The sequence below is a fragment of the Engystomops pustulosus genome, chromosome 4, assembly GCF_040894005.1.
Source record: "Engystomops pustulosus chromosome 4, aEngPut4.maternal, whole genome shotgun sequence".
Taxonomy (NCBI): Eukaryota; Metazoa; Chordata; class Amphibia; order Anura; family Leptodactylidae; genus Engystomops; species Engystomops pustulosus.
In genome coordinates this window covers 222,473,217-222,499,423 of record NC_092414.1, presented here as the reverse complement: position 1 = coordinate 222,499,423, position 26,207 = coordinate 222,473,217, and the positions used below count along the sequence as shown (strand labels likewise).

Here is a 26,207-nt window from a genome sequence, read left to right as displayed (position 1 = left end):
GAAATGGGGCATGAGCAGCAGCATTTATCTAATTTCCAGTTCCACAACGCCTGGTGCAGTCAAGGTACCGACCATCATTACTTCACCACTAACCGGTTGGCCTCCAATGCCAGCGGCCAGGGCAATAAAACACATGCAGTTATCACACAAACCCCCTCATAAAAATAATGGGGGGAGGAGAGCCTCTAAACATCCTTTAACCAGTTCAACTATAGGTTATGGCTATACTTAAGGTCACAGATATAAGTCCCCATCTGGATTTATATATCAAAGGAAAATGTGGCATAATTCATATTTCAGCTTCATCAATGTCCCTGATAAGTACAGGCAGGCTTCTGCTGTGCCTATGTCAACCACGAAGAGGTGGTTGCACTACAACAGGGAGCAATTACATAAGCCATAAACTCGTCATGTATAGTATTTATCTGTGTGGGGTATTAGGAGGGAAAAGCTGGAATTAAAACCCAGTTTATAGGATGCCCACAGGGCAAGAGATCAGCCGGGAAAGACTGAGGCAGACAAGGTTTACACCTCCTAGTGATAAGAGGCAATTATCCCATGCCAGGTCTCCTGGTGTCAGCTCAAGCAGGGGGCTGCTCAGGAAATGATATAATCTATTAAGATTAAACTCTCCATCTAAAAATGGGTCATTCTTTGTGGGTCCCATGTGGACAGTGTGATCCGGCCTTTCTTCTTCCCCAGGCGCCAGACACCTCACGTGATGTATTAAATTCTGTTTTCTTTATCCCTTTTTATGTAATCAAACATTTATCTTTTGTATTGTATGTTTATGTCTGTTTAATGTGTCACCCATTTTGTAAAATAACCCTTGTAATTGTAAGCGCTGTCCTTTTGATATTAAACTTCAATTTAACAAGAGCTTTTTTGTTCTACGATTGTATGCTTAATTTAGGACTTATAATGTTATATTGATGCATAATATAGCTTAGGTGTCTTGTCAACCTATATATGATGAGTGGTGGCATCTATATCACTCCGGTTCTAGGAGGGCGGGGAGCTGTCACAGCACTGTAAAGTGAGACCCAGCAGGCTCCCTTCCCTAACCCAAGTCAGATCCAGTCAGCAAGCAGCAAGGTTCTGGACACTATCCATATTCCCCTTTCTTTTTTGGACATCACCCAGCAGCCTTTTTTGCTCCCTTATTCTCTAGTAATTGTAACCATTTCATGATTAAGGTTGCCCAACTTGTCTCCAGCACAGATAGGCAGCAATGGCTTATTCTGCTGAAAATCAACCCTTTGATCAGCACGGGCACCAGAGGTGAAATATTTCAACCTCTTACTACCCCAGTGGCATTGGCCATTCCTTTGTGGTCACTTTGCACCGTGAGGCGCCATTGTTTTTCTTTATTGTCTTTGCTGAATACCTGCAGAGAATGGTAGAAAGGAATCTACTTTCTTAAACTCTCCATCTTCAGTCAGAAAGTTCTCAGGACGAAACTCATGTGGAAACTTCCATTGACTTTCATCATTATTCAGTGATGACAGATCCGTTATAATTGCTGTCCCCTGTACAGATGAATATAGCTTGTTAAAGTCTATTTCACAAATATGTTCCGTAAATAACACAAATGTATGATTGTATGATACAATACCTTCTAAAAATCCAGTTAGCATGGTCCACCCCCATTGGTGTGGCTAGTTGCAGTTCAATTGGGGGGGGGGCAAACACACACCCCTCCCCTGCTCCAGCCGACGATATGCTATGCCCAGGTCCCAGACCAGGTATAGAATATCTTCTTCTTAAAGGAGCCTAAAGTGATGTCTGGTGTAATTAAGTTGTTACATGATACTGCCGATAAGTTATATCAGACCTGTGTATATGAAGGTGATGTATGCAGCTTATGTGTGATTGCTCTTTCTACAAACACAAAGTTTTAGGTAAAACAGAATAAAAATGATTAAAAAATGTATTTTATTTGCAGTTCCACTGCACCTACCTGCTCCATGTGCACATAACCAACAACAGTAGAGTTGGGGGGCTATAGAAGCTGTACTTACCTCCCTCCAGCCATTTCCATCTTGTCACCACTGGTCTCTGTATGTATACAGGGCCAGCAGTGACCTCATGACCATAGAATCCACCCACTCCACCCATTAAGTGATACACAGGATGCAAACAAAGGCTACAGCATCGGTGGGGTACGGACATGACATCACAACCTCTAGGGAGGGAAGCAGGGATGATGGGAGATCATTCTCCTACTACTCCATCCTCCGTAGTCAGATCAGGGCAGTTAACAACAGCAGGAGGCAGCTTCACCTGCTGCTACCTGCAGGACACAATAATTATCTGTCCCCTACAGCAGAGGAGAAATAATTATTTCATTAGCTGAATGGAGCCCAAGGGATCACCGCTTCCATAAGTGAATATCGGTGTCACGGGTGCCCCTGCAAACCATGTCATGGATCAGGGGCACAACCATGCCCCTCTCTGTGCTGTGTCTCCCGCTGCAGTTTTCATAAGCCCGGAATTACCTCTGAACGCTCCTGAGGATCTTCAACATCATTCCTGCTAAGTGAAAGTCCTCCTGTGTCTCCAGTATTCTTGTTCCTGCATTCCTGTGCCGTGTGCCACTCCATCCCAGCGTTTCTGTTCCATGTGCCAGCTCAATGTGTTCCTGTCGTGAGTTCCAGTGTATCCTTCTAAGTTGTTCTCCTGCTGTCATCCCAAGCTCGGACTGTCTCCAGCATCCCCACTACCTTGGCTGCCACCGTGGGCCTAGTCGCACCCATGGAATGACCTGGTGGCACCTCTGGTGAAGACTCCAGGTCGTTCCACGGAGGCGTGGACTCTGATCCCGAGTGTCGGCTAGTACCATCTCCCGAGGTGGTCCAGGGGGACCACAGACTCTAGTACCCTTACCTCTGCCCATGAGAGTTGCCTCTATGAACTGTGACAATCGGCTCTTGACAGCATGGGTGAGTGAGTCAAGGGCCCTGAGCGTCGGCTCCCCTTGCCCCCCTGGTAGGTAAGCCACTGTATGCACCTCTTCTCAAAAACATACTTTACATGTACTTACCTATTTCAAAGTATTATATTTATGTATTTTACTCACTTTTGGGATAGTATAACCATTGAGTTTTACATCATTTATAGGTGAGTGAGCAACTCCCAGTGGAACCACTGATGCAAAGCGTTGTACTTCCTGTAGAAAAGCCTGCGTATAAGGCATATTCACTCTGTCGTCATAATCAATATGGTCTCTGGTTCCTCGGATCTTGTCTATTTCTTCTCTGCATTTTTCTAACATAACATTGCTAAAATTAGATTAGATGCTATGGGAAAAATGCAGATTAAATAGACAGGACTTAAAATGGCGGCTTCCATACCTTGAATATCTGGATACAGCATCAAATAAAGAAGGCACCAATCCAAGCTGGCAGATGTGGTCTCCGTGCCAGCCACAAAAAGATCTGCCACACACGTAAATAGATTTTCATCATCGAAGGTTGACTGGTAACTTTTTTCATGAGCCTATGGGCAACATAAATTAAGAGGTCATATAACATTCAACCCGCTCCTCTCCAACCTAAAAATGAAAGGGTTGTCCCATCCAAGCAAGTTAGACCCTATCCACAGGATAGTGCCTAACTTTCTGATCGCTGGGGGTCTCAATGATGGGACCCCCACAGATCACAAGAAAGGGGATCTGATGTACCCCCGATCACGCATGCGCGGGCTGCCCCATTCATCTCTATGGAGTTGACGGAGATAGTGAGGCAAATGTGCTCCGTTCATCTCTGGGTGTGATGGGGGTATATCAGACCCCCTTTTCTCTTGATCAGTGGGGGTTCCATCACTGAGACCCACACTGATCAGAAAGTTAGGCACCTAGCTGGCTTAGATGGGACAAACCCTTCAATTATGAGAGATAATTTTTTAGCTATATTTGATCATTTTACCGTGTTTATTTCATCTAAATAACAGTCAATGTAGTCTCGGGGTTCTCCAGGCACCCTGGTTCTCCGGTGCTCCATCAATACCTCATGGAGAAAACTATTAACAGTCTTTACGTTTCTGAAAATCTTTCGATGAGGTAAAGGAAGATGCTCTAGGAATCCAAATGCGTTGTAGAGCTAAGAAAATAAAGTAAGAAATGAAAATTTAAAAATAAATCCTGCCTGGAGCACAATTAGGGACATTGATTAGCGCTTTTATGTTTTCTACTATACAATCCTTGAAAATTTTGAAATTCCTTACAATTCGACCAATAATTGCAACTTTTTTCCCCATCTTGATTCCTCCTTGTTGATATTCGATAGGAAGCCGTTTACCTCCAGGAAATAAAAAACGATCCATGGTCATGTGATGTTCCACAGGTGCACGGGTTGTTACAATCTCAGACAGTAATGAGAGTTGTCTGCTGCACCTGTGTCACATCACATGACCACGGACCATTTTTTTGCCATAGGAACCAACAATAAAGCTTCCTATAGAATGACAGCAGGAAAAGATCTAGAAAACCGGAAGGAATTGAAATAGAAATCATAGTGAAAAATAGTTTTCATTATACAAACAATAATATTTATTAACTGTACCCAGACAACCCTTTTAACCCCTTAACGCTCAAGCTAATTTTTACCTTAAAAGGGTTATCCGGGTTTAAGAAACTAGGCTGGGGCGGGCTATTTAAAAATAATAAACGTGTACTTACATTCTCCGATGCCGCTGATGTCCCACGCCGTGGTCCGTCTGATCCGTGCCCCTGTTTTTTTATAAGCCGTTCACACAGAGCTTTTGGCCAGTGATGTGGCCGGCTCCTCCCATCCGCCCCTATCTCTCAGCATTGTAAGATCTGGGAAATGGTGTCGGATGGGAGCTTCTGGCCGTCCGGAAGCTCCCTGTGCTCCATTGTAAACAAACCGGTGCACAGATGAGACGGACCGCGGCGCGGGACATCAGCAGCGCCTGTGGAGGTAAGTACACATTTATTATTTTTAAATAGCCCAACCCAGCCTGGCCCTTAACTATTCCTAAACTCAGATAACCCCTTTAACCCCTTATCACCGACACTAGTTTTCTGCCCAATGACCAGACTCGATTTTTCAAATCTGACATGTCTCCCGATAATTGGTTATAACTTCGGAATGCTTTAATATATCCAGGTGATTTTGAGAATGTTTTCTCGTGATACATTGTACTTCATGTTAGTTATAAAATTTAAGTGATAAGTTTTGCGTTTCGTTCTGAAAAAAAGTGAAAATTTGGCAAAAGTTTGTAAAAATTCTTCATTTTCCAAGTTTGAAATGTTCTGCTATCCAGACAGGAAGTAAAACTACCCAAAAAGCTTGATAATTAACATTTTCGGAATGTCTTCTTTATGTTGGGCTGATATTTTATGCGTCCTGTCATTTTTCTACAATGTTATGAGGCGCAGAACTTTAGGTGCGATTTTTCTCATTTTCATGAAAATTGCCAAAACTCACATTTTGAGGGACAACTCAGCTTTCAAGTGACTTTGAAAGGCCTAAATAATAATTAAACCCCATAAATTACCCCACTATAGAAACTTCACCCCTCAACGTGTGTAAAACAACTTCTATTGAGTCTATTAACCCTTTAAGTGTTTCACATGGGTTAAAACAATATGGACCTGCGATTTAGAAACTTTTAAATTTTTTTGGAAAATACATTCATTTAGGCCAAAACTGACAGTTTCATAATAAATAAAATGATGAAACACTCTGCAATGTTGATGCCCAATTTCTCCCGAGTGTAGAGATACCTCATATGTGGTGGTGTCTTGCTGTATGGACGCACGGCCAGGCATAGGATCAAAGCAGCGACATGTACAGCAGATTTTTATTGTTACATTGTACAAGCTATAAATTTTTTTTTTTTTGGTAATGTAAACATATGAGGGCTTATTATTTACGAGATGAGATACAATGTATAGATAATTCATTTTGGGGGTCTATAGCTTATTCATGAGATTTTATTAACTATTTCAAGGGGGACACAAACAAAATCATCAATTTTTATTTTGGATTTTTAGCCCCTTTTTTCCCCCGCTCACTGTAACGTAAAAATAATATTTTATCTTTATTCTCTGGTTCACTACGATTGCGGTGATACCTCATTTATATAGTTTTGCTCATCTTTGCTCAATTTTACTGAGCAAAACCAATATTGGAGAAAATCGCATTGTTTTTACTATTGATAACTTTTCAGGGCCATAACTTCTGTATTTTTCTGTTGTCAGATCTGGTTGAGGGCTTATTTTTTGCGAAAAGAGTTGTTCTATTCATTCGTATCATATTAGAGAACTTAGCTTTTTTTGATCACTTTTTAGAACATATTTTGTGATGGTGTTTGATGAAAAATTGTATATTACGGGAAGTTTTTTGTGTTCACCGAGTGGGTTCAATATTGATTTAGATTTATTGTACAGATTAATACGGACGCGGTGATACCAAATATGTACTTTTTTTATGTTTTTGTGTTTTATATACTTTATTTGCCTTATATGTGTAACTGGGGAGATTATGGGACTTTTATTTTATTTATTTCTTTATTTATTATTATAAAATTATTTAATGGTTTTTTTTTTACTTTTTTACATTTTCCTTCCTTTGGCTTGAACAAGTGATCATCCGATCACTCAGTTATGCTCAGTTACATACAGCCGGGTCCTGCCAGGAAGGCAGGACCCGGCGGGAAGAGAAGCCGGAAGCCTCGGGTCACTCGCCGGACCCGGGGCAGCGGCAGGAGGGATCGGATCCCCCGGTAAGCACACAGGGGGGGGTCCGATCCACGTGGGACACGCTTACACGCCGCAGTCATGCTTGACCGCGGCGTGTGAGAGGTTAAACTCCCGGGATCGGAGTTTTTCCGATCCCGGGTGTTAGTGCCGGGTCTGGGCTGTGATATCACAGCCCGACACCGGCACCAGCAAGACCCAGTGTCCCAAAATCTTCTTCTGACGCGCCGCCGTAGAAAGGCGTCGCGTCAGAAGAAGTACCCTTAATGACCCCCGTAGAATCCCGATAGGGGGTCATTAAGGGGTTAAGGAACCGGCCCGATTTTTCAAATCTGCCATGTGTCAAGTTACATGACTATAACCTTACATTGCTTTAATTTACTAAGGTGATTTTCAGACTGTTTTTTTGGTCCCACATTGTACTTCCCCTTAGTGGTATATTTAGGTTGAAATGTTTTGCATTTATTTATGAAAAAAAATTTCTGATTTCTAAATGTTTTGCTCATCATACAATTAGTTCCAACTTCCAAATTGTTTGCTAAATAACGTTAACCGTATGTCTGTTTTTTGTATTTTATGTTAGTTTATTCTCTTAGGACGTAAGGATCGTGTACACAACGATCAGCAATTCTCCACAAAAATGTAAGATTCAATTTTTTTTAGAGGCCAAGTCATATTTATGGGGGTTTTAAAAGTTCTATTTATTAGAACCCACCCCCACAAAGTACCACATCTTTAAATTTCACCCCTCAAAATAATCATAACAGCCTTTGTTAAGCATTGAACACAAAAAAAACCCCAAAATGAGGTTGTATACGGAATTTGCAAATTTGGACAATAAAATGTTTATTTAGCTTTAAGATTTACAAGTTCATGCAGGATAAAATAAGAAAGAGATCAATAAGAAATCAAAGATTTTGTTGTATGGCAGGGGATTACAGCAGTGAGGCTGACAAGGACAATGATAGATCCTGTCTCTGACAGGATCTGTCATTGTGCTGCTGAAGGGTACTTTGGGGTCTTCTAGAGATGATCAGCCCCCCCTGATCATGGTGGGGCATGACTAGGAGCCCTATAGATGTGCATTTACCTCCAGGTTCATTAAGGGGTTAACAGAGATGCTCTTGCATTACCTAACAATTAGAGATGAGCGAGTATACTCGTCCGAGCTTGATGCTCGTTCGAGAATTAAGGTACTCGAAACGGCTCGTTGCTCGGACGAGTATTTCCCCTGCTCGAGATCGAGCATTTAATTAAAAAAACACAGTGAAGAACAATGAAGAATAGAATAAAAACAGTGAACACTGTGAACACAGGATCATTTAAGTGAAAAACACAGTAAAGAACACAGTGAAGAATAGATTACAGATGTTCGGCACATCTGCTTACTTGTCGGAAGAACAATATATATGTGTGAAGAACACATTGAAGAACACGGTGAGCAGGACAGAGACACCGGGGAGCAGCACAGAGACACCGGGGAGCAGCACAGAGACATCGGGCAGTGGCACGGAGACATCGGGCAGCGGCACGGAGGCATAGGGGCACGGAGGCATAGGGGCACGGAGGCATAGGGGCACGGAGGCATAGGGGCACGGAGGCATAGGGGCACGGAGGCATAGGGGCACGGAGACATCGGGGCACGGAGACATCGGGGCACGGAGACATCGGGGCACGGAGACATCGGGGCACGGAGACATCGGGGCACGGAGACATCGGGGCACGGAGACATCGGGCAGCGGCACGGAGACATCGGGGAGACTTCAGTGGAAGAAGAGCAGCGGATCCCGGGACAGCGTATCTCCCGACAAGTAAGCAGATGTGCCGAACATCTGTAATCTATTCTTCACTGCGTTTTTCACTTAAATGATCCTGTGTTCACTGTGTTCACTGTTTTTATTCTACTCTTCACTGTTCTTCACATCTGCTAACTTGTCGGGAGATAATATACGCGTGGAACAGTGAAGAATAGATTGCAGATGTTTGCATACATCTGCTAACTTATCAGAAGACATTCTTTTTCAATTAATTAACACATTTTATTCCCGAACCATGGTCCCTTTGAAAAATGCTCGGGTCTCCCATTGACTTCAATGGGGCTCGTTATTCGAGACGAGCACTCGAGCATCAGGAAAAGTTCGTCTCGAATAACGAGCACTCGAGCATTTTAGTGCTCGCTCATCTCTACTAACAATCAATTCAAAATTGAGGTATTTTTGGAGTTTCTTCAATGGTGAAGAATTTAGTTCTAGTTTACTGATATTTTGGTGTCAAATGTCATTACAGAAATTTTCAAACCTGAGCCCAGAATTGAGTCGCCATGTTCATATTTTCGCGCACAAGAGTAAGAACATCTCGAAATGTTGAGTCATCGCAATCATAGCGTCTCCCAAAAACAATGGAACAAATGATGTTGGAAACAGCGTTTTCAAGAACAAAGTGCGGGTCATAAAGAGGCTCTGAAAAACATCAGCGTAGAATTCAATATCACAGAGGCTCAAATTTAGGCACAAATCCGTTACATTGCCAAGAAAAAACTCAGGCATGAATTGAAAAATGAGAGACTTTTGCTTTAACATCTCATGTGACACTTATCAAGCCGTCTGATAGAACTAAAGTGCAGAAGACAAGAGCTCATGAGTCTCTCTTATAAACTACAGTAAAACTGCTCCGATGTGATTATTGATATGAAGAAGAAATTTTTCACATTTCATCTACCAGTGACTTTAGGTTAATCTCTTACACAGATCTCTAGGATCTCTCCGAGCTGCACCAATTCCCTGGAATGCCCTTCCCCAGATTATAAGACTAAACCCAAACCCCAAAGCATCAATCGTGCTCTTAAAACCCAGCTTTTTAAATTCATCACACTCACAAACTTCATGAAATTTTAACTCTCTCTTTAAGGACCGGTCCTGTGTCCTCCTCCTGTTTGTTATCTGGCAAACAGCAGACACCAAGCTTCAGGGTTCTCTGCAGTCACACTAACTTATAGACTTATATATATAAGATGCGGCTGATGACTGATTGAAGCTGCTGCTTTTCTAGTTATTACATTTTTGTATTCCGTTTCCTTATAAAAGAGGGCAACACAATAATACAAGCTCTTTTACCTCTTGTGTCACCCCCTCATCCTCATAGACTGTAAGCTTTTGTGTCACCCCTCTCATCCTCATAGACTGTAAGCTCTTGTGTCCTCCCCTCATCCTCATAGACTGTAAGCTCTTGTGTCACCCCCTCATCCTCATAGACTAAGCTTTTGTGTCACCCCTCTCATCCTCATAGACTGTAAGCCCTTGTATCACCCCCTCATCCTCATAGACTGTAAGCTCTTGTGTCACCCCCTCATCCTCATAGACTGTAAGCTCTTGTGTCATCCCCCATCCTCATAGACTGTAAGCTCTTGTGCCCCCCTCATCCTCATAGACTGTAAGCTCTTGTGTCACCCCCTCATCCTCATAGACTGTAAGCTCTTGTGTCATCCCCCATCCTCATAGACTGTAAGCTCTTGTGCCCCCCTCATCCTCATAGACTGTAAGCTCTTATGTCACCCCCTCATCCTCATAGACTGTAAGCTCTTGTGCCCCCCCTCATGCTCATAAACTGTAAGTTCTTGTGCCCCCCCTCATCCTCCTAGAGTGTAAGCTCTTGTGTCACCCCCTCATCCTCATAGACTGTAAGCTCGTGTCACCCCCTCATCCTCATAGACTGTAAGCTCTTGTGTCACCCCTCATCCTCATAGACTGTAAGCTCTTGTGTTACCCCCTCATCCTCATAGACTGTAAGCTCTTGTGTTACCCCCTCATCCTCATAGACTGTAAGCACTTGTGTCCTCCCCTCATCCTCATAGACTGTAAGTTCTTGTGTCACCCCTCATCCTCATAGACTGTAAGCTATTGTGTCACCCCCTCATCCTCATAGACTGTAAGCTCTTGTGTCACCTCCTCATCCTCATAGACTGTAAGCTCTTGTGTCCCCCCTCATCCTCATAGACTGTAAGCTCTTGTGTCACCCCCTCATCCTCATAGACTGTAAGCTCTTGTGTCACCTCCTCATCCTCATAGACTGTAAGCTCTTGTATCACCCCCTCATCCTCACAGACTGTAAGCTCTGGTGTCACATCCTCATCCTCATAGACTGTAAGCTCTTGTGTCCCTTCCTCATCCTCATAGACTGTAAGCCCTTATGTCACCTCCTCATCCTCATAGACTGTAAGCTCTTGTGTCCCTTCCTCATAGACTGTAAGCTCCTGTGTCATCCCCTCATCCTCATAGACTGTAAGCTCTTGTGTCACCCCCTCATCCTCATAGACTGTAAGCTCTTGTGTCACTCCTCATCCTCATAGACTGTAAGCTCTTGTGTCACCTCCTCATCCTCATAGACTGTAAGCTCTTGTGTCACCCCTCATCCTCATAGACTGTAAGCTCTTGTGTCACCTCCTCATCCTCATAGACTGTAAGCTCTTGTGTCACCCCTCATCCTCATAGACTGTAAGCTCTTGTGTCCCCCTCATCCTCATAGACTGTAAGCTCTTGTGTCACCCCTCATCCTCATAGACTGTAAGCTCTTGTGTCACCTCCTCATCCTCATAGACTGTAAGCTCTTGTGTCTCCCCCTCATCCTCATAGACTGTAAGCTCTTGTGTCTCCCCCTCATCCTCATAGACTGTAAGCTCTTGTGTCACCCCCTCATCCTCATAGACTGTAAGCTCTTGTGTCACCCCTCATCCTCATAGACTGTAAGCTCTTGTGTTACCCCCTCATCCTCATAGACTGTAAGCTATTGTGTCACCCCCTCATCCTCATAGACTGTAAGCTCTTGTGTCACCTCCTCATCCTCATAGACTGTAAGCTCTTGTGTCCCCCCTCATCCTCATAGACTGTAAGCTCTTGTGTCACCCCCTCATCCTCATAGACTGTAAGCTCTTGTGTCACCTCCTCATCCTCATAGACTGTAAGCTCTTGTGTCACCTCCTCATCCTCATAGACTGTAAGCTCTTGTGTCACCCCTCATCCTCATAGGCTGTAAGCTCTTGTGTCCCCCCCTCATCCTCATAGGCTGTAAGCTCTTGTGTCACCCCCTCATCCTCATAGACTGTAAGCTCTTGTGTCACCCCTCATCCTCATAGACTGTGAGCTCTTGTGTCACCCCCTCATCCTCATAGACTGTAAGCTCTTGTGTCACCTCCTCATCCTCATAGACTGTAAGCTCTTGTGTCACCCCCTCATCCCCATAGACTGTAAGCTTGTGTGTCACCCCCTCATCCTCATAGAATGTAAGCTCTTGTGTCCCCCCTCATCCTCATAGACTGTAAGCTCTTGTGTCACCCCCTCATCCTCATAGACTGTAAGCTCTTATGCCCCCCTCATCCTCATAGACTGTAAGCTCTTGTGTCACCCCCTTCATCCTCATAGACTGTAAGCTCTTGTGTCCCCCCTCATCCTCATAGACTTTAAGCTCTTGTGCCCCCCCTTCATCCTCATAGACTGTAAGCTCTTGTGTCACCCCCCTCATCCTCATAGACTGTAAGCCCTTGTGTCACCCCCTTCATCCTCATAGACTGTAAGCTCTTGTGTCACCCCCTCATCCTCATAGACTGTAAGCTCTTGTGTCCCCCCTCATCCTCATAGCCTGTAAGCTCTTGTGTCACCCCCTCATCCTCATAGACTGTAAGCTCTTGTGTCCCCCCTCATCCTCATAGACTGTAAGCTCTTGTTACATTCATCTTACGATTCCTGCAGGCACATGAAGTTCTGCTTTCTTAAGACATTAGTTGAAGTTTGCCAATGGCATTTTATTAACCCCCATAAGACAATGAATTGATAGACGGATATTAACATTTGACTTTCATTTTAAACAAAATCCTGCAGAAGTTCTTCAGCTGACAAATTTTATGAAAATCCAGAAGATTTATAAAAAACCTTAAATTTGCCTTCATAAGTTTAATGTTGAGGTGGATTTGTTTGCCAACCTTTCTGCATCGATCCCTGCGGACTCACCTTTATTTTTCTTAAATTCCTCGACTATGTATCCACTTTCCTCATAAATTCTCTGTTCCATGGACTTTTTACCTAGACCAAAGTTGCGTAACGTGGACAAGGTAAAGCGTCGGTGCTCCTTCCAACCCCTTCCATATGGGGCAGCAACAAGACCTGGAAAATGTATAGAATGTATTTAACTTAGGCAAATGACATACAATAACTATTATTTACAGATAAAGCGCCAATAATTCCGTAGTTCTGTACACAAATCAATGTGAGATTTATCAATATCCATTATATCAATATTATTCCCTTCAATTACTTTGCCCTGGGAAAGAATTACCCTGTTGCCCATTTTTTTGGGAGTTGTTGATTAAACAATCTTCTTAAGGCTACATTCACACAAACATATGGGGGATGTATATATGGCCGACTTATTTACGGCGTATATATGTCCCCATACATCGCAATGGCCTTATGGCGCCATATGAAAGCGGTATGGTGCAGCCATGTGCGGCATTATATCTTTCCGTAGCCCATAGAAATATAGGATATGCCCTATCTTTTGACGTAATATGGCACCGGGCTCTATGTTAAGCTATAGGGGGGGGGGGGGGGGAGGTGAGTGGCGCTCTCCCCGGAGCCGATGTATGTCCACCATACTACAGTACAGCGGGCATACATCGGGGCAGATTTACTTACCCGGCCCATTCGCGATCCAGCGGCGCGTTCTCTGCACAGGATTCGGGTCCGGACGGGATTTATGAAGGTAGTTCCTCCGCCGTCCACCAGGTGGCGCTGCTGCGCTGAAAAGCATCGGAACGCGCCGGAATACACCGAGCTGGACCAGGTGAAGGTAAGCGCTTCCCAAGCGACACATTTTCGGTTTTTAAATGCGGCGGTTTTTCCGAATACGTCGGGTTTTCGTTCGGGCACGCCCCCCGATTTCCGTCGCGCGCATGCTGGCGCCGATGCGCCACAATCCGATCGCGTGCGCCAAAATCCCGGGGCAATTCAGGTACAATCGGCGCAAATCGGAAATATTCGGGTAACACGACGGGAAAACGCGAATTGGGCCCTTAGTAAATGACCCCCTATGTGTGAATGCAGCCTAAGGCCATGTACAATCTCTGAAGCATCGATAGCTTTTTGTATAGATTGATAGATCCTTTCATTTCAACCCAAAGTGTAAATTTGACAAATATATCTAAAAATTGTAAGACAATGTAGCAATTACCTTTTTTACCAGAGATGGCGTCGGCAATCCTGGACTGAGGTCTGTCTGCAAACTCAACGCCCTTAGTCACAAGAACTTCTCTCAGGTCTTTAAATCCTCGAACTACCACAGCTGGAATAAACCCTAGATAGATGCTGTACACGGGGCCATATACATCCGAAAACTGGTAAAGCAATATAATGGTTTGGTGAATTATACAGATAAAGAGGCATTTGTAGCTACACCAACTGCGTAACAAAGTCAGATCATACAATTATACCCAGGTATGGAGGTACCTGTCCTGGGCCAGAGTATACTCCAGGGCAGGAGTGTCATTGTGTGATGAGATCCAGGGTCTATGCCCCAGACTTTCTGAACAAACCCTAGATGTTTCCAGCTCAGTTGACCCCAGGGGCTTAACCATGAGAGGCCTCATAGATGACTTCTGAATTGGGCTCCCTCCATTTGCTCAAAAAATACTTCTATATACACTTATGCACACACATTTATTCACGAATATATACATTTATACACTTATACAGATCTGCCCGAGTAGCTGCTGGAATTAGAGATGGGAGATTCCTAGTCCTGTCGTTCTGCTCTTCCCTACCTCTTCCCGACATTTGCTATCTGAGTTACCATTTCATGCTGTGGAAGATGTTATATACAGTGAGTGTAGGGTAAAAGTGTAGGAGGAAATGAGGGCTCACACCTCTATTAGGGGTTAATCAGATTTCTCTGGATTCTAAGGTCCCTTTCTCAAGTAAAATTAGAGACTTATTCTAGCGTCATCTGTAGCTTAGAAGCGCATTATCCTACGGTGAGGCTACAAGAGGAGTTAGGCTGCACCCCGACTATTGAAAAATGATTCACCCGAATATTTCACCCACTATTTTATGACTTTTTCACTTACAACCCCATGAGAATTATTTCTCTTCCATCTCTCGCCAGACTGTTATATACATATTATGCTGTACAATGCGCAGTATGAACTCTGGCTAAGGTTGCTGCAGTCCCTGACGCTGTGAGCCCCATATCAGATGCTCTGGCTGCTACTGATATAATTTAGCAGGGGAGACGACAGACAATTGCTGAAGGTTTAAGAAATACAGAAAATGTCCATATAATGCAGATAATAATGTATCATATAATGGGGTTTCTTTCACCACCAGAGTTGTGGGCCCAGTACTTTCCTTTATTAATAGGAGCGTCTTTCTTGGCCAGGAGAACACAGCCACACAACCGCTCCTGCCTCTTGCCAGCTCCTCTGACCTCTCACACCAAATCACTTCCTTTTCCTGCTCCTCCCAGAAGCTCCTCTTCTGCACTCCGGTGCCATCTACTGGACAAAGATCTACACTGCAACCCCTTGTTACACCTTCTCTCCAGGGTATAAGGGCTGCCATCCCGACAACCTGAGTTTGCACAACGTAATCCTCAAATCGAGTTGGCATCCTGCCAAAGTTGGAACGTTGAGAGTGTCGAAGTGGGCTAGCTTCCTCCAATGTATTACTCTCTTTGTCTTCTCTCATCTCTGCGAGAAGCACACTTGTCCTGGGTTCCAGCGGTGGTTGACCAGCCATTCGGGAGAGCCACCACTCCTCATCGATAATCTGGGTAGCCGGAGGCTGCGGGACACTTTCTTTGCTTAGGTGGTCTAGTAACAAAGGCACATGGCCTCAATAAATTTCGATGCACCATCCTCGTGGGTCCCTGTTTCCCTTCTCGTCTTACCTTGAAAACCGGCATGTGTGGGTTTGGCTGCCGAACAACTTCATATGTTTGTGGTTCCCACCGCCAACACAGCTTCCCTCTCCTCTGGGCAGTCTTGTTTCTCACCATCACACAGTCTCCAATCTGCAAGGGTAGCTCTCTCAGCTTTCGATTTGCTACCAGATCACAAGGGCCCAGACGGTGGGCAACCAGGATATACACGCAGAGTCGGACTGGCCCACCGGAGGACCGGAGAATCCTCCGGTGGGCCCCCGATACCTTCACTACGGCAGGGGCCTCCGTCCCCACAGTGGACCCCGGGATGGAGGCCCCTGCCACTGAGTGATAGCTCTGGTACTCGATGTGGCCGTACGCGGCCACTCGAGTACCAGTAATATACGGCTGTTGCTGTGAATGTGCGACGCGGCCATTTTTTTGCCGGCACGCGTCGCACTGTGACCCCTGATGCGCGGCAGCGTGATGATGCACTCGCGCTGCCGCGCTGCTCTGCGCCTTGTTCCCGGTCGCCAGGAGAAGAGACGCTGAGGACGCGGAGGACGCGGGAGCGCTGCGACAGGTAAGTGAAATTTATTATTTTTTTCTTCTAAACTAAATATATCATAGGGGGTCACAGTGGTAAGGGAAAACACATAATAAGGGACTCCAATGGGGCACTAGAAAACTATATACAATAATGGGACTGGTTACAGGAATATAAAAGGCCAATATATAGGGGAAATATATAGTATAGTAAGGGGGCACAATATGTAATAGAGGGTGGGGGGTGGGGTATTGCACATATACATATACAGGATAGGAGTAGTAGTACTGTGCTGTGTCCATATATACAGGATAGGAGTAGTAGTACTGTGATGCGCCCATATATACAGGATAGGAGTAGTAGTACTGTGCTGTGTGCAGATATACAGGATAGGAGTAGTAGTAGTAGTAGTACTGTGCTGTGTCCATATATGCAGAATAGGAGTAGTAGTACAGTACTGTGTCCATATATACAGGATAGGAGTAGTAGTACTGTGCTGTGTCCATAGATACAGAATTGGGGTAGTAGTACTGTGCTGTGTCCATATATACAGGATAGGAGTAGTAGTACTGTGCTGTGCCCATATATACAGGATAGGAGTAGTAGTACTGTGCTGTGTCCATATATTCAGGATAGGAGGAGTAGTACTGTGCTGTGTCCATATATTCAGGATAGGAGTAGTAGTACTGTGTTGTGTCCATATATACAGGATAGGAGGAGTAGTACTGTGCTGTGCCCATATATACAGGATAGGAGTAGTAGTACTATACTGTGTCCATATATTCAGGATAGGAGTAGTAGTACTGTGCTGTGTCCATATATACAGGATAGGAGTAGTAGTACTGTGCTGTGTCCACATATACAGGATAGGAGTAGTAGTACTGTGCTGTACCCACATATACAGGATAAGAGTAGTAGTACTGTGCTGTGCCTATATATACAGGATAGGAGTAGTAGTACTGTGCTGTGCCCATATATACAGGATAGGAGTAGTAGTACTATGCTGTGTCCATATATTCAGGATAGGAGTAGTAGTACTGTGCTGTGTCCATATATACAGGATAGGAGTAGTAGTTCTGTGCTGTGTCCACATATACAGGATAGGAGTAGTAGTACTGTGCTGTGTCTATATATACAGGATAGGAGTAGTAGTACTGTGCTGTGTCTATATATACAGGATAGGAGTAGTAGTACTGTGCTGTGTCCATATATACAGGATAGGAGTAGTAGTACTGTGCTGTGTCTATATATACAGGATAGGAGTAGTAGTAGTACTGTGCAGTGCTCATATATACAGGATAGGAGTAGTAGTACTGTGCTCTGCTCATATATACAGGATAGGAGTAGTAGTACTGTGCTGTGTCTATATATACAGGATAGGAGTAGTAGTACTGTGCTGTGTCTATATATACAGGATAGGAGTGCTGTGGATAGGAGTACTGTGCTGTGCTCATATATACAGGATAGGAGTAGAAGTACTGTGCTGTGCCCATGCATACAGGATAGGAGTAGTAGTACTATGCTGTGTCCTTATATACAGGATAGGAGTAGTAGTACTGTGCTGTGCTCATATATACAGGATAGGAGTAGTAGTACTGTGCTGTGCCCATATATACAGGATAGGAGTAGTAGTACTGTGCCGTGCCCACATATACAGGATAGGAGTAGTAGTACTGTGCTGTGCCCACATATACAGGATAGGAGTAGTAGTACTGTGCTGTGTCCATATATACAGGATAGGAGTAGTAGTACTGTGCTGTGTCCATATATACAGGATAGGAGTAGTAGTACTGTGCTGTGTCTATATATACAGGATAGGAGTATTTATTAGGACTTTTATATAAAATATTTGATAAGAGGAGCACTAAACAGTAGAAGAATAACTAAGGAGAGCATTAAATACAACATAATAAATAAGTAGGAGCACTGTAAGACTGTATAGATGAAATGATTATTTGGAAATTATATATTATGTAATTAAAGGGAATTATGTCCAATTTAATTTATTAGGTGTATCATATTATTTACTCAGGGGTGTGTATTGTAATATACTGAGGAGTCGCAATGCAATATTTGATTTATGGAGAGGGGGTATGGTTTTTTTGATATGGGGGTATATTTGATATTTGTGTGGAGCACAGTGGGGTCAGTTGTGTCGTGAGTGGTAGATATTATTTAGGAGCACAGAGTAGGACAGTGTTATCCAGGTGACATTGTGCTGTAGTGACGGTGATATTTTTAGTTGCACAGTGGGGAGATGTGCCTCACAGAGATGAAGATATCTGGTGGAAAATTCTTCATTGTTCAGAAAAAAAGGGAGAAATCGTCCTGCAGTTCAGTACCCAAAGGAGAAGACGTGTGACATGTGAGGAACTGAATCCCACTTCTGAGTCTGGTAACTGTAATTGCTAACTATCTAGACTATTTCTATAATGTCAGTACCTTGTTCTTATGTGGTGCAGAAAACATACGGAGGAGGTGAAGGGTTATAGTTCGTTATTCTTATTGGTAAGGTAGTGCTAAGCACAATGCAGCGGTAGCGGTGTGGTGGGCCCCTAGAATCAATTCCTCTGGTGGGCCCCAGGCACCCCAGTCCGACCCTGTATACACGTCCTGTATTTTTTTACGATGATTCCCCATTCCATGTCTGAGGAGTCTATTCTTCCAACTCATGTTCTTTTGGGACCATCATGAGGCTGAAGGGACATTGACCATTTCTCCCAAACATTAGCAAGAAAGGTGAATATCCTGTAGTAGAGTGCACTGTATTGCTGTAGACCCACACTAGCTCAGCCACAAAGTCAGGCCACCTTTCCCTATTCTCCTCTTCCAGGGTTCAGAATATTTGCAGTAAAGTTCTATTCATGCGCTGACAAGCACCATTACCTTGTGGGTGATAAGGGGTGGTCCGTGTCTTTCTAATCTGGTAAAGAAGGCATAGCTCTTTAATGACTTGTCCTTCAAAGCAGGCCCCTTGATCAGAGTGCAGTTAATTGGAAGCAAAAACATGTAGCGGATCCAGCTTCACACAACCATCCAGGGTCGATAAAAACATAGCAATTTATTTCATATTCTCTAAAAATTCACAGAGGCACATGAAGATATAGGAGAACACAGACATACACAGCGTAAATGCCTATGCGTTTTGGAAAAAAATCCTTCATCATGGCATCGTGGATATGCCATGATGAAGGATTTTTTCCGGAACGCGAAGGCATTTATGCTGTGTATATCTGTGTTCTCCTATATCTTCATGTGCCTCTGGGAATTTTTAGAGAATATGAAATAAATTGCTATGTTTTTACTGACCCTGGATGGTTATGTGAAGCTTGATCCGCTACACGTTTTTGCTTGTGCTGGACTTGGAAGAAGAGCTGTCCATGCTCCAACCTTACCAGAAGCTGCTGCATGATCTTCAGGTGAGCTGACTCTACACCTTCTCAGTTAATTGGAACATCCATACACCAGAATAAAGTTCTTCCATAAGGCCAGGGTGGCTGTTTCCGCTGTTTGGTCACGTGTTGGGACATTAACTGCAAACAAAAATGATCAATAATGACCAGCAAGTATTTGAAACTTTGAAGAGATTCTGCCACAGTGAGGTAGTCCATCATTAGTAACTGTAATGGACAACAAGTTTGGATGTTTCTTACTGGTGCCTGTTGCTCTGATGCTTGAGCAAGTCCACGATTCCGGCATCTGTTACATACATCAACAGTTAGTCTCCTTAAGCTGGGGTGGAAATAATACCTTTGTTTTGGAAAAAAGATTTGGAAGAACCAAAGTGTCCTTTTTTTCATGCATCCACAGTACTATTCCCTCCACCTCCTTGGAAGGCTCCACCACTTGTCAGGTCAGGCCCATCTCTGAGGGTAGCTGCACTTGCCTGTAGAGTACCCCCGCTTGGACTGTCTGCCTCTCTCTCTGCTGTCAGAGACTCTTGCCATTTGGTGAGAGGTCATCTCGCTCATCTGGTTTAGGATAGTGTCCCATCTGTACCTAAGTAGACAAAACTATAAAACAGGAGAGAAAAACAGGCAACTGAGTCCTCTGCACATATCGCACTAAAGGTATGTAGTGGAACCACAGGCAATAGTAATCAACGGTGGGTATCCAATGAATACATGTAAATCAAAGGCAAAAGAGGAAGATAAGCGGGTCACTCACCAAAAATGCAGTCTTTTATTGTAGCCAACAGAAAAAGGTAGAGAGGTGCCGGACACGCCACAAACGACGGACTATTTCGTGCTTAGAGTGCTTTTTCAGGTCTGTGACTAACCAGACCTGTCACTACATGGTCATACATGTTCATTACCCGAACCAGGACATGGCCATCTTGCACATCGCACAAGGTGCAGCCCACAGCCACTCCTGCCAATTTAAGACCGGGTTTCACCATCACTGTAGTACCTTGCAACTTTAGTCCTGTGCCTATAGGCAGTGGGACCAGCAACTCATGCCTTGCCGGCACATGTAATGCTCCAAAATGCGGTACTCTTACTCTTCCTAGTCGGCCAGTGACTCCTCCCAGCTCTGTCTTGATCTGGCACTGTCTGAAAGCTTTGCAGGCTCTGTAAGGCTCTGTGGGGTGGACGATTAAAATGAACATGTTTCCAATACTTAGGCCCCAATTCACGAGCCATGAGTCCATCAATGGCTTGCAACACATTCATGCCAAGGATAACTGGCACTTGAGAGTCCCAGGGTTTGGATTGGAAGATTATTGGTTGCTTTTAAGTTCACCCACAATGTGCTGTCTTTATGCATATCAGTTAGGAAATGTCTTTCAAATGCTGCCCCGGCCAGGGTTGTAACTTGGGAGCCTGGCATGGCAACTCTACTCCATTAAACTTGGCTCTGACACCGGTTTCACACCAACTAAGTCCTGGATTTCCACACATATATTGATATTAATACATTCGTAGGAAATCGGCACTTAAAAAAATATTTTTTTAAAAAGGGGTTGATACCAAAAATCTGAATAATTGAACTTCATTGACACAGAGGAAAAGTGAGGGGTCTTTTACTAATTTTTACCGTTTTGCTCTGAATTGCTCCGGGTTTTTGGCGCATCGGTGCCGGCTTGCATGCTACACAAATCGGGGGACGTGGACTTCGGACAACCCGGCTGATTCTGACAAACCATGGAATTTAAAAACGAAAGAAGAAGGTAAACTCCGGTGGACCTCAGCAGGGGAAGCGACGGATGCAGGAAATCGACGCACGAGTTATGTGAATCGCGGAAGATCCGAATCCTCGTCGGACATCACATGGCGGGTATCACGACGGGACGGGTAAGTAAACATGCCCCTATGTGTATGCCTTCCCCTCTAGAGTAAAGTGCTTGAAGCCCTGTTAAAATGTGAAAGTAAAGTACCACAGCTGAAGTTCTGATTGAGAAGATTATTCCTGAAAGGAGTCTTGATATTTTCTTTTGGGAGACTAGAAAAAGTGATCGCAAAACAGTCCTTCAATTTATTTTTATGCTTTTAAGGATTTATCTGTTGCTGAGCTAGAGACGCCCACAATGAACTGTAAACAGGCAGCTGGCAGGGTTACCACCACATGCTGCTGGCAGGGTTTCCACCACAGGCTGCTTTCAGGGTACTCGTTGCATGCTGCTGGCAGGTCGCCCACCACAGGCTGCTAGGAGGGTGCCCGCCACAGGCTGCCGGCAGGGTGTACGCCACATGCTGCTGGCAGGTCGCCCACCACAGGCTGCTAGGAGGGTGCCCGCCACAGGCTGCTAGGAGGGTGCCCGCCACAGGCTGCCGGCAGGGTGTACGCCACATGCTGCTGGCAGGTCGCCCACCACAGGCTGCTAGGAGGGTGCCCGCCACAGGCTGCTAGGAGGGTGCCCGCCACAGGCTGCTGGCAGGGTGTACGCCACATGCTGCTGGCAGGTCGCCCACCACAGGCTGCTAGGAGGGTGCCCGCCACAGGCTGCTAGGAGGGTGCCCACCACATGCTGTTGGTAGGGTATCAAGTAATGCTGCACAAGACAAGGTGTGTGGATCAAGTATTTTGAGTGCACCCTGGTGCAGTGGTCCGGGGTTGATTAGTTGGAGCTCAGATTGGCTCCGCTGCTCAGTTGGTGGTCTCCGTGGTATTAGCAGTGGGAGATGCAGCTTAGGCTGGTGACACATGTGGCTTTTTCGTACGTTTTTTGATTGTGCTTTTGTCCTTTTGAAACATGTCAGTTTTATAAACGCACCACATTTACTAATAGAGAGGCAAACTGCACCACGAGCGCAACGTGATGAAGACTGGAAACTTGCACACTGCATTTATGTGCAATCGAAGCTAGAAAATGGGCACACATTGCCCAACCTCTTAACTCTCACTGCTGACACTTTATAAAGAGGGCTCACTGGGCATATTGCAGCAAACACCCACAATTGGTACGAGTATTAACACTTTGATTCCACTGGCAAAATTTAAAAGACGGAGGCGCATGGGCACTGCCATCTTTGTTTTGATCATCGCTCCCTGTGACATCGCTCCCTGTGACAAGGCTGTATGGCATCTGCAGATTCGTAACTACTGCTTTCAGTATTATTGCTGCATAGAAACAATCAGACCATCTAGGGTTAAGGTTCTGTAAAGGGTCTAAAAAATAGTAAAAACAAAATTCAAACCGTGAACCGATATTAAACTTAACAGTAAAAATCACAAAAATGTTCGGTATCACCGTGATCGCACCTATCCAAAGAATAAAGAAGACATAGTATTAGGGGCGCACAGTGAAAGTTGTAAAAGCTGAGCCCTCAAGAAAGTGACGCAAATGCGTTTTTTCATCACTTACATGACATGGAATAATAAATGACATCAATGAGAAGTAAAATTTGTCACGCAGAAAATAAGCCTCACACGGCTCTGTACACGAAAAAGGGAAAAATTCATGAATTTTTTTTTAAGTTGGAGAACGAAAATGAACGGAAAAAAAACGTCTTCCACTTTCAGTGAATTGTTACTTTCTGTATAGATTCCTCACGGGTTTCTAGATGGTTTCTGCTTGCTGTCCTGCTATAGGAAGCTTCTATGTTTGCTTCCAGTGGAGAGAAATCTATCCGTGTGATGTGGTGGAGTTGCAGGAGCGCTTATTATCACAGTAATAAGTAATAAGTAATAGGAGCTGTGTGATAATATTGGCTCCTGCACCTGCAACTCCATCACATCACCACGGACAGATTGGGGGGTCATTTACTAAGGGCCCGATTCGCGTTTTCCCGACGTGTTACCCGAATATTTCCGATTTGCGCCGATTTTCCCTGAATTGCCCCGGGATTTTGGCGCACGCGATCAGATTTTGGCGCATCGGCGCTGGCATGCACGCGACGGAAATCGGGGGGCTTGGCCAAGCGGTAACCCGACGGATTCGGAAAAACCGCTGCATTTTTTAAAAAAAATTGGTCGCAGGGGCCATACTCACATGCACCACGATGAAGACTATGAACTCCGGGGCATCCCGGCGGACATTGGCGCATCCCGGCGGACCTTCATGAATCGCCGGAAGACCCGAACGCTCGTCAGAGAAGCCGCCGCTGGAACGCGAATGGACCGGGTAAGTAAATGTGCCCCATTATATCCACTGGAAGTAAACATAGAAGCTTCCTATATAGCAGGACAGCAAGCTGATATCTTGAAGACCATAAGAAATTAATACAGAAAGTGTATTGGAAAATTGGATAAATTCCATAACTTTTCATTACGCATGACCAAACCCTTTAAGGGGTTAATAAATGTCGCCAATTTGCTTTTCTGTCTCAATGCAGCAAACACCTGCAGCTAACACGTGTGATCTGCGCTAATATTGATCATGGCTGTTGACTATTTAGAGGAAATCTACCATGAAAATAAACCGTAGATAAACCAGGGACACATAGTCATAGATCCCGGCGCTGTGACTACAGAAAACTTTATATTTCTTATCCATGGACACTTTCCTGCTAAAATCAACTTTTAAAAGTGATGCAAATGAGTCAGAACTGCCCCCAGGTCATTAAGGGGTTAACTGTGCTGCTTGCATGTCACACGCCTTGGTATGTACGACAAGCGAATGAATCTGGTTGCAGCCGGATTACACAGGGTGATGCACTGAATTCCCTGGTGCTACAAGATCTCCTGTATCCTACAGAATATGGAAGCCGTGTATATGTCCTAACACCAAGGTGCAGACAGATATTCTCTCATGTCCTACAACGGAAGGAGAAAATACATGACCTTCTCTATCCAGGTTCATGAGAAAATCTGCATATGTAAATGAGGAACTGTTTGCACAAGTGATAAGAAGACTCCATTGTTTATATCAAGTTATTGAATGACACAATAGAACCTGTTCCCCTCGTCCTCTGAACCTTTACTCACTTTTCTCAGACCCGTCAGAGGATTTGTAAAGTCCATCTGCAGCAGGTTACCAAACACCGGCACCGGGACCGGTCCTGGAGGGAAGTCATTGCTACGCAACACCTTGCGCCATAAAAAAGCCAGAATAACGAGTCCCAGGAGAAGACTTGTGCTGAGATCCATCATCCAGGGGCTTGGCTGCTGATTCTGAAGTGGCTTCTGCTCGGAAGTAACTTCCTGCAATACAGAATGTGACCACGCCCAGAGACGAGACTCCGATAATGACTCGTACTACACACAATAGCAGAAGAAGGCAAAGGGCAGAGTACAAAAGGAAAACTTGGAACGTATCACAAGTTTTGCATAAAATGGAGATAAGGTTCTTCAAATATAGTTATAGGAGTGGAAGAAAATTAGAGGAGAGAACAGAATTCCGGCAGTGATACCATAATAGCTCATTGGAGGACGTCACACAAAATCGCACCTGATGTCACTACTTTTCTACTACTACTTAATTTTTGGTGGTTTTTAACTCCAGTGGCAGCAATCTATGGATGGTACATCGACTCCTCTATGTAGCTGTTTGTTTGTAAATATAGAGGGTAAAAACCCATATTGGCCTCCAGGTTCATTCTTCCCATTGCTTCTAAATGGACTGAATAGGTGAGACCACGTGTGGGAGCTATAAAAGTGCGGAGTGTGTGGGGGACTGTCAGGGAGGGCGCACACATTGGGGAGGATGTAACAATGTGTCTCAGGTTCCGCCAGCAGGATAAGACTGTTGGTTCCTACTTTAGACCTACTTTTAGTTGGTCTAAACTGTGTGCCCGAATTTTGGGCGCACGGTTGATTTTCCATAAGCGCCCTTTCTCTCTACACCACGCCCATTTTCCTGAAGGCCACGCCCCTTATTCAGACAAGTCAGAAAGCTGCCAAAAATGGTCTAAAAGCCTTCATAACTGTGGTGCAAGGCATTTTAGACAGTGTTTTAGGCGCACAACCACCAGAATTGTGGTGCAAGTACGTTAATACACCCCCCAATCGATAGCTTCACGTCTTAAGGCTTGGTTAAATGTTTATTTTGATATTTTGGGTCAGAGATTTATTTCCCGGCGATTTCCGTTTATCGGCGAATTGCTCTGGGATTTTTGCGCACATGATCGGATTTCATGCGACATAAATCAGGGGCGTGGCCGTCGGACAACCTGACGGATTCGGAAAAACTGGAATTCGGAATTTAAAAAACCATTTGTGTCGCAAGATAATGCACTTACATGCACCAGGAAGAAGCAGGTGAACTCCGGCGGACCTCTGTGCAGCAGCAACACCTGGTGGATATCAGGCCCACGGACCTTAGTGAATCCCAGCAGACCCGAATCAGCGTCAGACAATGCGCCGCGGGATTGCGACTGGACCGGGTAAGTAAATGTGCCCCATTGTGTGCACACCTCCCTGACAGTCCCCCACACACTCCGCTTGATCCTGATCCAGACCGCCTTGACAACCATGTCTCGATTACAGGCAGCACCTAAGATACCCTCACCAGAGCCCAACAAGCGAAAAATACTGTTTTGCCTAATCCAGCAGACCGGATCCAATAAGCCTCTAATCGTATATTTCTAATACCATCATATAATACATAACAAAGCTACCCTATGAGCGGTATTCGGTCTCTCCTTGTCTGCT

At 44.6% G+C, this 26,207-nt stretch overlaps 1 protein-coding gene across 3 annotated transcripts in view; it reads right to left on the bottom strand.

Annotated features, from left to right (window-relative positions):
* The window catches only part of LOC140128364 (cytochrome P450 2J6-like), a 41,910-nt gene extending 17,156 nt beyond the window's left edge, over window positions 1-24,754 (bottom strand). Inside the window, exons 1-9 of one of the 3 annotated variants that reach the window (XM_072150016.1) lie at window positions 24,543-24,683; window positions 19,571-20,188; window positions 13,943-14,105; window positions 12,724-12,876; window positions 9,023-9,183; window positions 3,927-4,100; window positions 3,354-3,498; window positions 3,080-3,267; window positions 1,388-1,529 (exon numbers count right to left, since the gene is read on the bottom strand). In XM_072150016.1, coding sequence (XP_072006117.1) covers window positions 1,388-1,529; window positions 3,080-3,267; window positions 3,354-3,498; window positions 3,927-4,100; window positions 9,023-9,183; window positions 12,724-12,876; window positions 13,943-14,105; window positions 19,571-19,585 — 1,141 coding nt within the window. In that variant the 5' untranslated portion in view covers window positions 19,586-20,188; window positions 24,543-24,683. Of the gene's footprint in view, window positions 1-1,387; window positions 1,530-3,079; window positions 3,268-3,353; window positions 3,499-3,926; window positions 4,101-9,022; window positions 9,184-12,723; window positions 12,877-13,942; window positions 14,106-19,570; window positions 20,189-24,542 lie in introns of all 3 variants that reach the window. The other 2 variants (XM_072150015.1, XM_072150014.1) reach the window with 2 other exon arrangements.
* Window positions 24,755-26,207: the final 1,453 nt, after the last annotated feature.